The following is a 14909-nucleotide window of genomic DNA, read 5'->3' as shown; positions in this document are numbered from 1 at the left end:
AAACTTACAAACTCCTTATAGACAGATGATCACTGCTCCCTAAAATACATCTGAGACCCAGTTAACTGTAAACATCAAAACTGAGTGATAAATGGTATGCGAAGTCTAGTAGTTATAGAAATAAAAACAGGTAGTTGAAGTCAAGATACAGATCAGATATGAACTAATTAAAAGGTTGAGGTCCACAGAAACAAGTCCCTTGGATCCTCACCAATCTTTTTACCCACTTACACCAAGCCCAACTGGCCATCTTTCTAAGCCTTATCTATTTATGTGCTTGTCTAAGTGTCTCCTAAATATAATTGTATCTGAATCTGCTAATTCCTCTGGCAACATGTTCCAAATGTTAGTCATTCTCAGAGTTAAAAAAATTAAAAATTACCCTTAAGATCCTCTTCAAATCAAAGGGATGAGGAATGACCTCATTGAAACCTATTTAATGTTGAAACACTTCAATAAAATGGATGTGCAGAGGACGTTTCCTGTGGTGAGGAGTCTGAGATCAGAGGACACAACCTCAAAATAGAGGAGCATCCTTTTAGAATGGAGATGAGGAAGAATTTCTTGAGCCAGGGAGTGGAGAATTCATTGTCACACAGCCTGCCATGGAGGCAAAGTCATTGGGTATATTTAAGGCAGAGGCTGAGAGATTCTTGATTAGTCAGGGCATGAGCAGATACAGGGAACACACATCAAAGTTGCTAGTGAACGCAGCAGGCCAAGCAGCATCTGTAGGAAGAGGTGCAGTCGACGTTTCAGGCCGAGACCCTTCGTCAGGACTAACTGAAGGAAGAGTGAGTAAGGGATTTGAAAGTTGGAGGGGGAGGGGGAGATCCAAACTGATAGGAGAAGACAGGAGGGGGAGGGATAGAGCCAAGAGCTGGACAGGTGATAGGCAAAAGGGGATACGAGAGGATCATGGGACAGGAGGTCCGGGAAGAAAGACACGGGGGGGGGGGGGGGACCCAGAGGATGGGCGAGAGGTATATTCAGAGGGACAGAGGGAGAAAAAGGAGAGTGAGAGAAAGAATGTGTGCATAAAAATAAGTAACAGATGGGGTACGAGGGGGAGGTGGGGCCTTAGCGGAAGTTAGAGAAGTCGATGTTCATGCCATCAGGTTGGAGGCTACAAATTTGGAGCAGATACAGAGAGAAGGCAAGAGATTGGGGCTGAGAGGGAAAATGGATCAGCCACAATGAAGTGGCAGAGCATTCTCAATTGGCGGCCTAATTCTGCTCCTGTATCTTATGATCTTATGATCTAGATCCACTAATTCTCACATTTAAAACTATGCTCTCTTGTGTGCTATCTTTACCATGAGAGAAAGATACCCATAATATCTGCCCTCTCTACACCAATAGATTTGCAGCTTAAGGAAAGGTAAAATTGGTGAAGATATTGATTAGCAAAGTAGGCTCAAAGGGTTGCATGGCTGATTGCTTCGATTGGATGCTTAGTTTGACAATTCTCAAAAAACACATTAGGGAGTGCTCAGTGAATGAAGCAACATTTTATCCTCAGCAAATTCCAAGACAATAATTCAACCAGTCCCACTTTGTAGTGATCTCTGAACAAATTAGTTGTACTTGACAAGGGGTGGCAAACCAAAGTGGGAAAACCCATTTACTGTATATCGACATGCCCTCTTCGTGTTAGAAGGAGCTACACGAGCCATTTACCGTAGTTTGTATCTGATCTGTATCTTGACTTCAACAGCATATTAACATGCACTCTTCACGTTAGGAAGTACTCAATGTTTTAAGAGCAGCTTCTCTCCCGTCTGCCATCAGATTTGTGAACAGTCTATGAAGACCACCTCGCATTCTCTTTTGCATTATTCATTTTTTTGTAAGTTGTAGTAATTATATGGCTTTACGCTTCACTACTGCCGCAAAACAACAAATTTCACAATATCTGTCAGTGACAATCAACCTGATACTGTTATATTGAGTTGCAGCTGTCTGGGTTTATTCAGTCAAAAGGTTTATACAATTGTATTTTTGCCGGAGACTCGCACACGTGTAAATAGTGGAAGATTTAGTGCCCGCACTGACAGTGCTGCCCCCATGTGTGAGGGGCACTCTGACTCAGTTGAATCAGCTCCAGTTGGCGGGCCCTACTTCAGGGAGGCGGTCCCTCAGACCTCGAGTTTAGGGGGTGGGGGCAGAGGCCAGGCCTTCTCCTCATCGCTCACCTGTAGCAGCGGGGTGCCAGCCGCCACCTTCACCTGCTGCCGCCGCCCGTTCGGGGCCAGCACCGTTACCGTAGTCACCCCACTCGCCGCCATCGCAGTGACGCAGCCCCCTGCCTGTTCAAAACACAACTTTATTGGTAGGGCACCGGTGTGCGCAGGCGCGCTGGGACACGTCCCGCTGCGCGCTCTCGGGGCGGGGAGGGCGCTGCCGCCCGGTCCTCCAATCACAGGAGCACAGTCAACCCAATCGATAGGCAATCAGTGCAACTAATCAATGCAGCAAACTCAGTCCGGCCGATCAAAGCAAACCTTCAACGCAGAACGAGCAGAGCAAGCCCCCCAACTTCATTCTGCCTTCTGCCCCCCTGATGAAGGCTCTCAGCCTGAAACGTCGACTCCTTATTCCCCTCCATGGATGCTGCCCGACTTGCCGAGTTCCTGCAGCGTTTTGTGTGTGTTGCTCAAGATTAACAGCACCTGCAGAATCTCTTGCGTGTTTGTGCATTTTATTTTTGCAGGTATTTATGCGTATTTTCTTCCATATGTGTATTTAACCACTACTTTTAATGTTCTTTATTCTGCATCATTATTGACTGTTGTTGCACGTTGCCCCTACACACCACAGCAAATTCCTAATACATGTCAATGTATATGGCGAATAAAGATGATCCTTGATAAAGTTGATCCTCTATATATAGGGAGCCAATCATTACTTTCTCTTTTTATTTAGCCAACAGACAATAACTGCAATTATACCAGCATATCAAAGCAATGAACCGTGCAGCAATTAATAGCATAGCACCTTCAGCACAACAAAACATTGGCGCAATAATCAAAACCAGATTCTGTACAGAAGTTGAGAGAGAAGAACAGAAGCCTAATTGTGGAGCTAGATATTATGGAGAAGAGAGATGAACATCCTTTGAGCTGGAATTGCAGATCTCAGAGCTAAGGAAGGAAGCCATTTTCCCTTGAGTGGGTATAGCCACAAGGCAGCGGAGGTTTGAGATCCGAACTTTCCTTCTCCTAGATGAGCTGCCAGTCACGGCTGACAAGACCTATCTATCTGAAGGTACCAGCAACTCGACTTGGCCCCTTCTCCTGTCAGTAGAAACGGTGCCACCAGGCTTAGTAGCTAAGCTACACGTGACGGCCAGGAGCTGGACTTGGTTGTCAAGGCTATTTGAGGCGCACGCCATTGGGAGCATTTAATAGGTTGTGGGAGCTTGTTCCCATTACCACCCCCGGCTATAACAACCTTAAGGACACATAATAAACCAAAATCAATATCAATCTCTACATCAGGCCCTACCATTTTATGTACCTTCTATGTTTCAATAAAATTACCCCTCATTAGCGTCCAAAGAATATGGATCTAATTTCTTTAGCTGCTTATGACAAGGCAATTCTCTTGTCCCAAAGTTAGCTTCATGGATGTCTTTTGGCTGCCGAAAATGCCAATATTATCAACCTTACTTCCAAAGCTGCATGTGGTTCTGCAGGTGTGGCCTTGCCAGTATGATGTATGAATACCTCCCTCTTTTTAAACTCCAACACCCTTGCAAGAGAGGCCAAAGTGCTAATAAAACAGATGCTGGGGTCTGGAGCAAAAACACAAACTTCGAGAGGAACTCAGCGGGCCAGGCAGAGTTTCTCTCACACAGGGCTTCTTAACTTGGGGTCTATGGACCCCTGGGAGGGGAGGTGTCGGCGAGTAGACTCCAGGGTCTGAGAACTTGGGGAAAAAACTTACAACTTTCTTTTCACTAACCTGTAACTGAAATTTAGAATTCCCTTCAGTTATGAAAGTTAGCAACAAACTACAGTAGTATTAGCCATACCTGTGACTTTGCCACCAATAGAAAGTACAGGTATTTTCATATCGCATTACAGTTGTTACAAATACCCCAAAATATTGTTACACCACACTCATAACTACTTCAAATTTACAGTAGATATTAGACCTGCAGCTAAGCAACAACCACCTTCACACTGATATGACTTTAAAAAATTAAAATTTAATTTTAACTTGCCTATATTTTAATGTATAGTCTTGTTATGCATTGCTCTTTCATTGATTCAATTATGTTTCTTGGATTTATACATTATAATTGGTTTCTTTTGTAATGCTACGTATTTTATTTTATATATTTAAATATATTATTCTGAGAATAATGGCTTCACCAGACAGCCAAAGGGGTCCATGACATGAAAAAAGAGCTCCTTAGCTAGCAATTTGTTTAATACCAATGTGCTATTTGCATTCTGATGACTCTCTGTGTAAAAAAGCCTGCCCTACACATTTCCTTTAAACTGTTCCCTCTCACCTAAAGCTATGCCCTCTAGTATTAAAGCTGTGACCTCTAGCCTCTACCCTACTCCCTAAACACTAATAACTGCATGACCAGATTTACTGCACCTGCCTGTTAACGGCTTGTGATTTGGGCACGAATAAACCAAAGTAACCCACACAAAATGCTGGAGGCACTCAGCAGGTTGGGCAGAGTCTACGGAGAGGAATAAAGAATGGTCGTTTCCCGCCGAGACCCTTCACCCGGACAGGAAAACCAACATCCTTCTGTATTTTCCAAGCTCAGGAAAGTCTGCAGATGCTGGAGATCCAAAACAACACACACAGAATGCGGGAGGAACTGAGCTAGTCAGGCAGCATCTATGGAAAAGAGTAAACAGTCGACTTTTTGGCTTCTGAAGAAGGGTCTCAGCCTGAAACATTGACTACTTACTCTTTTCCATAGCTGCTGCCTGATCTGCTGAGTTCCACCAGCATGCTATATGTGTCCTTTGTGTATTTAGCTCATCTGCAATCTTTTCCCGTTTATATAACAGTTTGCCTTTAAATTTCCCCTTCTGAAGTGCATGGCTTCTCCATTGGCCAAATTACCACTGCACTGCCCTGTGTTAAGTGTATTGCACAAGTTCTTGAAACAGAGAGAAAAAAACAGCGATCTAGAGAAAGCTTTGTTAGATTTCAGCAATGTATTGAAATCCACACTGCTGCAGAAGGTGTTAATGCAACGGGCTTAAGGTGGCAGACGTAATCAATCATACTTATTTTCACTAACAGGATCTCCACAGGTGACAGTTTCTGTTTTCTTTAAGACCAGGTTAAATGTGTTTATTGCATGTTATAAGAAGCAATTACACTCAAACTTCATAAACTAATTTGTGTCCATATCACTCAATTTATTAAAGAGTTGGCTGTCATAATTAAGTAATCCTACCTGATTTCAAGATAAAATTTGAAGTTGTCAGTCTAAACAGACATCACTTATGGCTAACAAACGATAATACAGTTTATTGTTGATGAAAGATCCGATTCAGAATCAAATTTATTATCGCCGACGTACACCTTGTAATTTGTCCTGAAGGACAGTCCAAAACATCGACTGTTTGTTCATTTCTGTAGATGCTGCCTGGCCTGCTGAGTTCCTCCTGCATTTAGTGTGTGTTGCTTTGGATTTCCAGCATCTGCAGGCTTTCCCATGTTTGATGATCTGCAGCAGCAGTACAGTGTGATACATAAAAGGTACTATATGTTTGTAGTGCAATTATCGAGTTGAGTATGATATCCTCCTGAAGGGTTATTTCCTTTGCTGGGAATGCCTGTGTGTGACTTTAATGTGGGGAGGTGGTGCACAGGCCATTGACAGATCTGTGTCAGGGCCCAGTGGCATGGAGTGCAAGATGACTGAGGACCCTTCACTGCCTCAACCTTCCTCTGCCTTCACTGCTGTTGTGATGTGTCATCATCTTCCACCAGCTCCACTGCTGAGGTCTTGGTTGGATCGCTCTTTATCTGGAACCCCTCCCTTTGACCTTACCATCATGGAACCTCCCCTTTGACCTTACCACCATGGTGCCCATACCAGGTATCATTCATACCATTAAGAAAGTCCTTGACTTCAAGTATCTCGGGTCAAGAATGATGAGTTCGGAGAAGGACATAAAGATACGTAAGGTGCTGGTGTGGAGGGCTATGAATGACATGAAGGAAATCTGGAAGTCGAACCTGACCGGAGGGCTTAAAAAGAGGAATTTCATAGCAGTCATAGAGACCATTCTCACGTATGGATGCGAGATGTGGACACTCACCAAGACTATGCGAAAGTCTCTAGATGGTTGCTATACACGAATGCACCGGATGGCTCCTGATGTGAGTTGGCAACAGCACATGACGAACGTCGAGCTCTATGACGACCTACCGATGCTCTCCACTAAAATCGAGGCAAGAAGACTGCAACTAGCAGGGCACTGTCTACGCCACCCCGAGCTACCTGCCAGTCTAGTCATCATATGGGAGCCCAAGCACGGGAGGATGAACCCTGGGCGCCCTCCCAAGACTATGGTCAGCATGCTCCTAGAAGACAGCGGGGCGGCTAATGTGGATGAACTGAACACACTGATGAGGGAGAGGGAGAAGTGGAGAGTCCGTCATTGTGCCTGACACCGGCCCCCTAGGCCTGAGTCGACGTGGTAGTCGACCGTACCAGGAACTGAGCTCCAAACGACATCCCCTCATGATCACAGAAATGCACAAAGCCATGCCAACTATCCCTAATCAGTCCCTGTCTATCCAAATAATCGTATATCCGGTTCCTTAGAATACCTTCCAATAACTTTCCCACTACTGATGACAGGCTCGCCAGCCTATCATTTCCTAGTTTACTTTTAGATCATTTCCTAAAAAGCAGAACAACATTAGCTATCCTCCAATCCTCCAGTACCTCATTGTCACTAAGGATGATTTAAAAATCTGTGCTAGGGCCCCTGCAATTTCTGCACTTGCCTCCCACAGGGTCTGAGGGAGCATCTTGTCAGGCCCTGGGGATCTATCCACCCTAATCTGCCTCAAGACAGCAAACACCTCCTTCTCCGTAATCTGTATAGGGTCCAGGACTTCACGCTGCTTTGTCTCATTCCTATAGACTCTGTGCCCAGCTCCTGTGTAAATATAGATGAAAAAAAAATCCATTTAGGATCTCCCCCATCTCTGTTGGCTCTACACATAGATGACCATTCCCACAACAGCTCGCCTCTTCTCACCCCTTGGCTTCCGGGTCTCAGAGCCAGACTCAGTGCCAGAGACCTGACCACTGTAAATTTCCTCTGCTGGGTCATTCCACACCCGCCCCCCAACAATGTTATTGAGGAGGACAGCCACAAGGGTACCATGCACTGGCTCCTTAACCCCTTTCCCCTTCCTGACTGTCACCCAGTCTCCTGTGTCCTGCACCTTGGGTGCAACTACCTCTCTGTATGTCCTAGTGATCACCCCCTTCGTCTCCGGAATGATCCAGAATTCATCCAGTTCCAGCTCCAACTCCTTAACGCAGATTTTTAGAAGCGGCAGCTGAATGCACTTCTCATAGGTGTAGTCATCAGGGACACTGGAGGTCTCCGTCCCTTCCCATATCCCGCAAGAGGAGCATTCCACTACCCTGCCTAGTATCCCCACTGTTTTAACAGTGCAAATATAAAGAAGGGAAACAATAAATAAACTGGGGATAAAAACTTAATTCTTACATATACTTCATATTGTAATTAATAGTTTTTTTATAATTATATATTGCAATGTGCTGCTGCTGCAAAACAACAAATTTCACAACGTACGTCAGTGATATTAAACCTGATTCTGATTCTGAATCTGATCAGTAGAGTGGGAGACAAGTAAACTGCTGTAAGTTGCAATGAACTTGAGACAGGGATGGATTGGTTATATCAGAAGGAGGAAGATCTGTGCCTATAAGGTGCTTTATAAATCCCTTTCCAGATTGGTTTAAGTTTCAAAAATATACTTTATCCATAATATACATATGTGAATACAATTGGTTGCTGTCCTTGTCTGCCGTAATGCATCATCAATTCAGTACTCTGGTCGTGCGTCAGCATCGGGCACTTAAACAATGCTTCTGTGGGTCAGTTACACAGGACTCAGTCAGGTTCAGGTTCGGTCTCAGATTAATTTCTTTATCTCATGTACATTGAAACATACAGTGAAATGCGTCAGTTCCGTTAGTCTTGCGAGACCATGGACCTGCGCCTCGAAAGTCTTCACTCTCCAGGGCGCAGGCCTGGACAAGGTTGTACGGAAGACCAGCAGTTGCCCATGCTGCAAGCCTCCCCTCTCCACGACACCAATGTTGTCCAAGGGAAGGGCATTAGGACCCATACAGCTTGGAACCCGTGTCGTCGCAGAGCAATGTGTGATTAAGTGCCTTGCTCAAGGACACACACGCTGCCTCAGCTGGGGCTTGAACTCATAACCTTCAGGTCACTAGTCCAATGCCTTATCCACCTGGCCATGTGCCCAAACGCGTCAGTTCCATTAATATCCATTACAACCTAACTATGTGCTGGGAACAGCCCGCAATTGTTGCACACATTCCGGCACCAACCAAACATGCACACAGCTTACTAACCCTAACCATATGTCTTTGGACTGTGGGATGAAATCAGAACACCCGGAGGAAACCCACACAGACAGGCCGAGAACATACAAACTCCTTACAGGCAGCAGTGGCAAATGAGCGCTGAACGCTGCTTATTGGAGCTGTTTAGCGTCACACTAAACACTACACTATTTTTTTAATATACATCGTTGGGTACTGATGGCACATCACAGAGTCCTCCGTTATCCTGCTGCTCAGAAGGAGCCTCAACAAAAAGGTCAATGCATCCCTTTTGAGCACATCTACATAGAACATTGTCACAAGAAAGCAGCATCCATTGTCAAGGACCCCCACCATCCAGGACATGCTCTCTTCCCACTGCTGCCATCAGGAAGAAGGTCCAGAAACCTTAGCTCCCACTTCACTTGGTTCAGGAACAGTTAATTACTAATGTCACTCACCTTAGCTCTAAACTGATTCCACAACCTACAGACTCACTTCCACTCACTCTACACTCACGTTCTTGATATTATTAATTCCCTCTTTTAAAAGCTTTTAAAAAACTATTTGCATGATTTGTCTTCTTTTGCATGTTGGTTGCTTGCCGGCCTTTGTTTATGTAGAGTTTTAATAAATTATAAAGTGTTTCTTTATTTCCCTGCAAATGCCTGTATGAAAATGAATCTCGGGGTGGTATACATACCTCGATCATAAACTTACTTCGAGCTTTGAACTTTTTAATGGAATGGCCAAAGAAACGAGGTGTCGCAGTGTTTCTAGGGACAAGAACTTCAAAGATCTCAGCAAACTTCAGTGTTTATTAGTCTGAAGCTACTTTGTTGTTTGTTCAAGGCTAACTGCTCTTATCATCTTTTTATGGTCTGTTTGATGACAATTAGTGCAATCAAATTAAACACAGGAAGCACAAATATTCTTTGTTGATGCATTAAATACATTGCATGAGTTCTCAATCAATAGGAAAGTGCACAGATGAACTGATCTAAGAAAGCTTTGTTGGATTCATCTTATTGCAGGCAGGAAAACAAGCATCTCGGGTATTGTACTCGAGATGCGCAAATGTAGATTGTACCTCAAGGTGTCAAAGCAATGAACAGAAAGTGAAGGACATGATTAGAACTATCCAAGCAACACACACAAAACGCTGTCTCGATCCTGTGAGTTCGCCCCTCCATACCAGATGGTGATGCAACCAGTTAGAATGCTCTCCACAGTACCGTATGTGCGTGGAAATTTGCGAGAGTCTTTGGTGTTATAGCAAATCTCCTCAAACTCCCGATGAAATATAGCTACTGCCATGCCTTCTTGTTAATGGTGTCAATATGTGGGGCCCAGAGAAGGGGAGAAGGCAGGAAAATGGGGTTGAGAAGGATAATAAATCAGCCATGATTGAATCAGCCATGACTTAATGGGCAGAATGGCCTAATTCTGCTACTATGTCTTATGGAAGCATGGTGACACTTGTGGGCTGACCCCAGCCACACTGAGGCTACAGGGTTCCCTCAGCAGACGGGATTTATTTTTGATATCCCCTATTAATATCAACCACTCTGCAAACATTTGTAAGGTTTGTACTGTAAGGAGCAGCTTGGAGAAATGCATGTACTGTACATAGAAAATTGAAGATGAAATATAAGTAACATTTTAATTTATGTGGTACATATGTTGTAGTTCAAAGGATGTCAAAAAGAGTGATCAATGTCGAAAAGGTTTCAATTACCTAACAGTTTCAATTGCAAGATATTTAAACATTTCTTAAAAAAAAGTAAATGAAGAATATTCATAACTGTAGAACAAAATATACTGAGGAGGTCAGCATCTGTAGAGGTGAAAGTGAGCATCGATGTTTCAGGGCAAGACCCAGCATCAGAATAAAGCCTTTCATCTCCACACTTCCTGCTTGACCCACTTTCAAGCTAAAGGTTAGTTTTATCTGTCACATGGACATCGAAACGTACATTGTTTATGTCGGGGATGCGCTGGAAACAGCCCACAAGAGCCGCCTCCCTACCAGCACCAACATAGCGTGGCCGCAGCTTTCTAAGCCTAACACGTACACCTTTGGAATGTGGGAGGAAACTGGAGCACCTGGAGGAGACCCTCGCGGTCGTGGAGAGAACGCACAACCTCCTTACAGCCAGTGGTGGGAATCGAACCCCGATCACCGGCGCTGTAAAAGATTATGCTTCGCAACAGTATTCTCGAGAGCCAGTGAGCCTGCTGGCATTCATTACACAGGTATGTTTAGGAAGGGTATCCGCACCACAAGGTCACTGAAGGAATCCATTCCTGCCGTCAGAATTGTTCTGCTTCCTCGCCAGGGGTTTAACCCTTTAAAGGCACTCACAGCACTGGTGTTTCCATACCAGGCCGTAATGCAACCAGTTAATATACTCTCCACCACACATCTATAGAAGTTTGTCACAGTTTGACAAACTTTGTGGGCTTGTTGGGCCAGAAGGGCCATATCCAAACAACTAATGATGTAGCCTCTTCTGCTCGGAGAGAGAATGTAAAATCGTTCTCCTCTGTATCAGTCAGTGCGGACAACAAACTAACACACTGTCGTTAATGACAGTATTTATATGAGGGTAAATGTAAGAAGCCTATTCCATCGTGGTTAGGTGAGACTAGAATCAGAGGTGATAGATTAGGAGTGAAAGGTGAAATGTTTAAGGGAAACTGGGATGGGGGGAGCTTCTTCACTCAAAGCATGGCGTGAGTGTGGACCTAGCTGCTAACAGAAGTGGTGGAATCGGGTTTGATTGCAACATTTAAGAGCAGTTTGGATAAGTATATGGACAGGAGGGGTACGGAGGGCTTCAGTTATGTTCTGGGTGCAGGTCAGCGGAACTAGGCAGAATAATAGTTCGGCAGGGACTAGATGAGCCAAAGGACCTGTTTTTGTGCTGTGGTACTCTTTGACTCTATCTGACTCTATGACACCGCATTCTGTTGAAGAATTCTGTAAATCAAGTGCCTGCTCACTGCAGTCTCTGGTATTAAAGCTGCATTGCTTCTCCTTTGTGCATGGGGTTTGGAAGCTCGCCAGTGGCACCCTGCACCTGTTTCTGATGATGAGACCGTCTGCATCTAATGACTGCATTTCTTGCCTATTCTCTTTGATGTAACCCAATCTGCACATTTCCATATTATGGGATTTTGAGGCTTATAAAACCACATTTGAAGCACGTGCAAATCAAAAATAACCGGGGAAGGAGGTCACTGGAAGGAGAAAGGTCGCATTTGCAATTGCATATGCAAAATACGTCCAGTAATGAGCAGATTTAAACCACAACAATGGAAGTGCTGAAAGAATGACGCGTAGAAAATGATTACCATTCAGTACCCTGCATTGGTTACAATCCACAAGAATAGAATTATGTGGACACAATTTGAAAAGAATAAGGAGAGTAAATACAAGAGGCGACGCTCTCTTCTCGCTGCTGCCATTGGGAAGGAGGTACAGGAGCCTTAGTCCCACACCACCAGGTTCAGGAACAGTTATTTCCCCTCAATCATCAGGCTCCTGAACCAGAAGGGATAACTTCACTCAGCTCCACTCGCCCCAACACTGAATTGGACTTGCTCTCAATGGGTCTTCATCACATGCCCTTGTACGGAGAATTCTATAAAAAGTAGTGGATACAGCCCAGTCCAACACGGGTAAAGCCCTCCCCACCATTGAGCACATCGACACGGCGTGTTGTTGCAGGAAAGCGGCATCCATCATGAAGTAACCCACCATCCAGGCCACGCTCTCTTCTCACTGCTGCCGTCAGGAAGGAGGTACAGGAGCCTCAGGACCCACACCACAAGATTCAGGAACAGTTATTACCCCTCGACCTTCAGACTCTCGAACCAGAGAAGATAACTTCACTCACCCCAGCACTGAAACGATTCCATAACCTATGGACTCACTTTCAAGGACTCTATAACTCATGTTCTCAATATTTATTTATTATTATTAGTTTGTTCTTTTTCTCTTTTTGTATTTGCACAGTTTGTTGTCTTTTGTGTGCGTTTTTTTCATCGATTCTTTTGTGTTTCTTTGTATTTTCTTGAGGTTACCCACAGGAAAATGAATCTCAGGGTTGGATATGATGGCATAAATGGATAATAGATTTACTTTGAACTTTGAAATAGATTCCAATCTGCCTGAGAGATGGAATATTATTGATGCTGATCTTCATCCCTGACTATTATTTATACCATGACTTACCACAATTAACCTTTGTTTGGGCATCCACTCAATTTCACTATCTGTTGAGTTTTTGTTTGCCTTCTGGTTGCAATTATCTTGCGACACTGGGAATTTATGATATCTGAAGTAGTGTCCTAAATTCCTTATCAATACGGTTTGCTGGAGACGCCTCTTAAGACTATAAGACATAGAAGCAGAATTAGGCCATTCTGCCCATTGAGTCAGCTCTGCCATTCCATCACGGCTGATTTACTATCCCTCTCAACCCCATTCTCCTGTCTCCTCCCTGTAACCTTTGACGTCCTTACTAATCACGAACCTATCAACCTCTGCTTTAAACATACATGACCTCCGCAGCAGCCCGTAGCAATGAATTCCACAGACTCACCACTCTCTAGCTAAAGAAATTCCTCATCTTCTCTGTTTTATTCTGAGGCTGTGTCCTTTGGTCCTAGAACCTCCCACTACTCGAAACATCCCCTCCATATCCACTCTATCTCGGCCTTTCAATATTCGACAGATTTCAATGAGATCCTCCCTCATTCTTTCAAACATCAGAAAGTACAGGCCCAGAGCCATCAAATGTTCCTCATGCATTAACCGTTTTGTTCTGGGATCATACTCGTGAACCCTCTCTGTATTGTCTTCAATGATAGATCATCCTTTCTTAGATATGGGGCCCAAATCTGCTGACAATACTCCAAATGTATTCTGACCAAGGCCTTATGAAGTCTCAAATTGCATCCTCACTGAGTCCAGAGAGGCAGTATGGCAAAGAGGTAAATTATCTCGAGATCTCTTGCTATTCAGGATCTAATACATTATGACGAGCTAACAGGGGTTTTGTGAGTTCTCAGATCACTGGCAAATCTGTGAGGCGCACATTTGCTCAGATCCAAGGAGGAGAAAGTTCTGCCTTGTTGGGAACTCCCTCCTTCAGCACCACCATGACACACTTTGTCGAGCTGCCACTGTACTGCTGCAGCGACCCTGGCTCAGTCGACCTCTGGGACCAATGTCCCCTCTAATTATTTTTACAGCTGCGCGGGCCAACCATTGCTTGGAGCAGGAGAGTTTTACACGGCCTGAAAACCGTGTGGCACTTTGATTGAACATTATATAAATAAAGCATATTATACAGGGTTGAGTGGGATCTGGGATGAGCTATGCTGGAATGGCAGAGCAGGGTCAGTGGGCTGAATGGCCTAATTCTGCTCCTATGTCTTATGGTCTTAAAAGAAAATTCCCATTGCGCGGCAACGAAGGCTACAGGCGCGGGAGCATTTCAGTTACTGCGCGGCCGTGCACCTGCGCAGCTTAGAGGACTGTCTCTGAGGTGTTTGCACCCTCACCTGGAGGCCTCGTGGTTTTCCTCTGGGCTCTTCCGCATCCCGAGCAGGCAGGTCGGTAGATTAGCTAGCCACCGTCTGTTGCCAGTTAGTGTGTAGGTTAGAGCTGGAATCTTGGGTGAGTTAATGGAAAGGTAGAGGGAAAGAAAATGGATTGACGCAAGTCAATAAGGGGTAGGCCATTTAGAACAGAGTTGAGGAAAAACTTTTTCACCCAGAGAGTGGTGGATATATGGAATGCTCTGCCCCAGAAGGCTCTGGATACTTTCAAGAAAGAGATGGATAGAGCTCTTAAAGATAGCGGAATCAAAAGTTATGGGGATAAGGCAGGAACTGGATACTGATTGTGGATGATCAGCCATGATCACAGTGAATGGTGGTGCTGGCTCGAATGGCCTACTCCTGCACCTATTGTCTATTGTTTATTGTCTAAGTGATTGTACAAACTCAAAGTGCCAAGGGGCCTGTTTCCAACGCATGTGACTCGATGACTCTTTCTAATCAGACCTTACTTTCTCGGGTATTTATTCCCTGATTCCCTCTCAACGTTTCCACAGGAGGGCGCCGCGGTAGTCTGGTGGTTAGCGGGACACCATTACACCTCGGGCCGTCCCAGAGTTTGAAGTTCAGTTCCGGTGCCATCTGTGAGGAGTCTCTACGTCCTCCCTGTGGACTGTGTGGGTTTCCTCCAGGTGCTCCGATTTCCTCCCACAGTCCAAAGACGTACCAGGTA

At 44.7% G+C, this 14909-nt stretch overlaps 1 protein-coding gene across 2 annotated transcripts in view; it reads right to left on the bottom strand.

Annotated features, from left to right (window-relative positions):
* Positions 1-2324, bottom strand: part of aspscr1 (ASPSCR1 tether for SLC2A4, UBX domain containing) — a 311330-nt gene extending 309006 nt beyond the window's left edge. For both annotated transcript variants that reach the window (XM_072242323.1, XM_072242324.1), the window contains exon 1: positions 2196-2324. In XM_072242323.1, coding sequence (XP_072098424.1) covers positions 2196-2288 — 93 coding nt within the window. In that variant the 5' untranslated portion in view covers positions 2289-2324. The remainder of the gene's footprint in view (positions 1-2195) is intronic.
* Positions 2325-14909: the final 12585 nt, after the last annotated feature.

This window comes from Mobula birostris, chromosome 24 (genome assembly GCF_030028105.1).
Source record: "Mobula birostris isolate sMobBir1 chromosome 24, sMobBir1.hap1, whole genome shotgun sequence".
Taxonomy (NCBI): domain Eukaryota; kingdom Metazoa; phylum Chordata; class Chondrichthyes; order Myliobatiformes; family Myliobatidae; genus Mobula; species Mobula birostris.
Note: the sequence above shows the minus strand (reverse complement) of the source record. Positions and strands in the feature narration are given on the sequence as shown.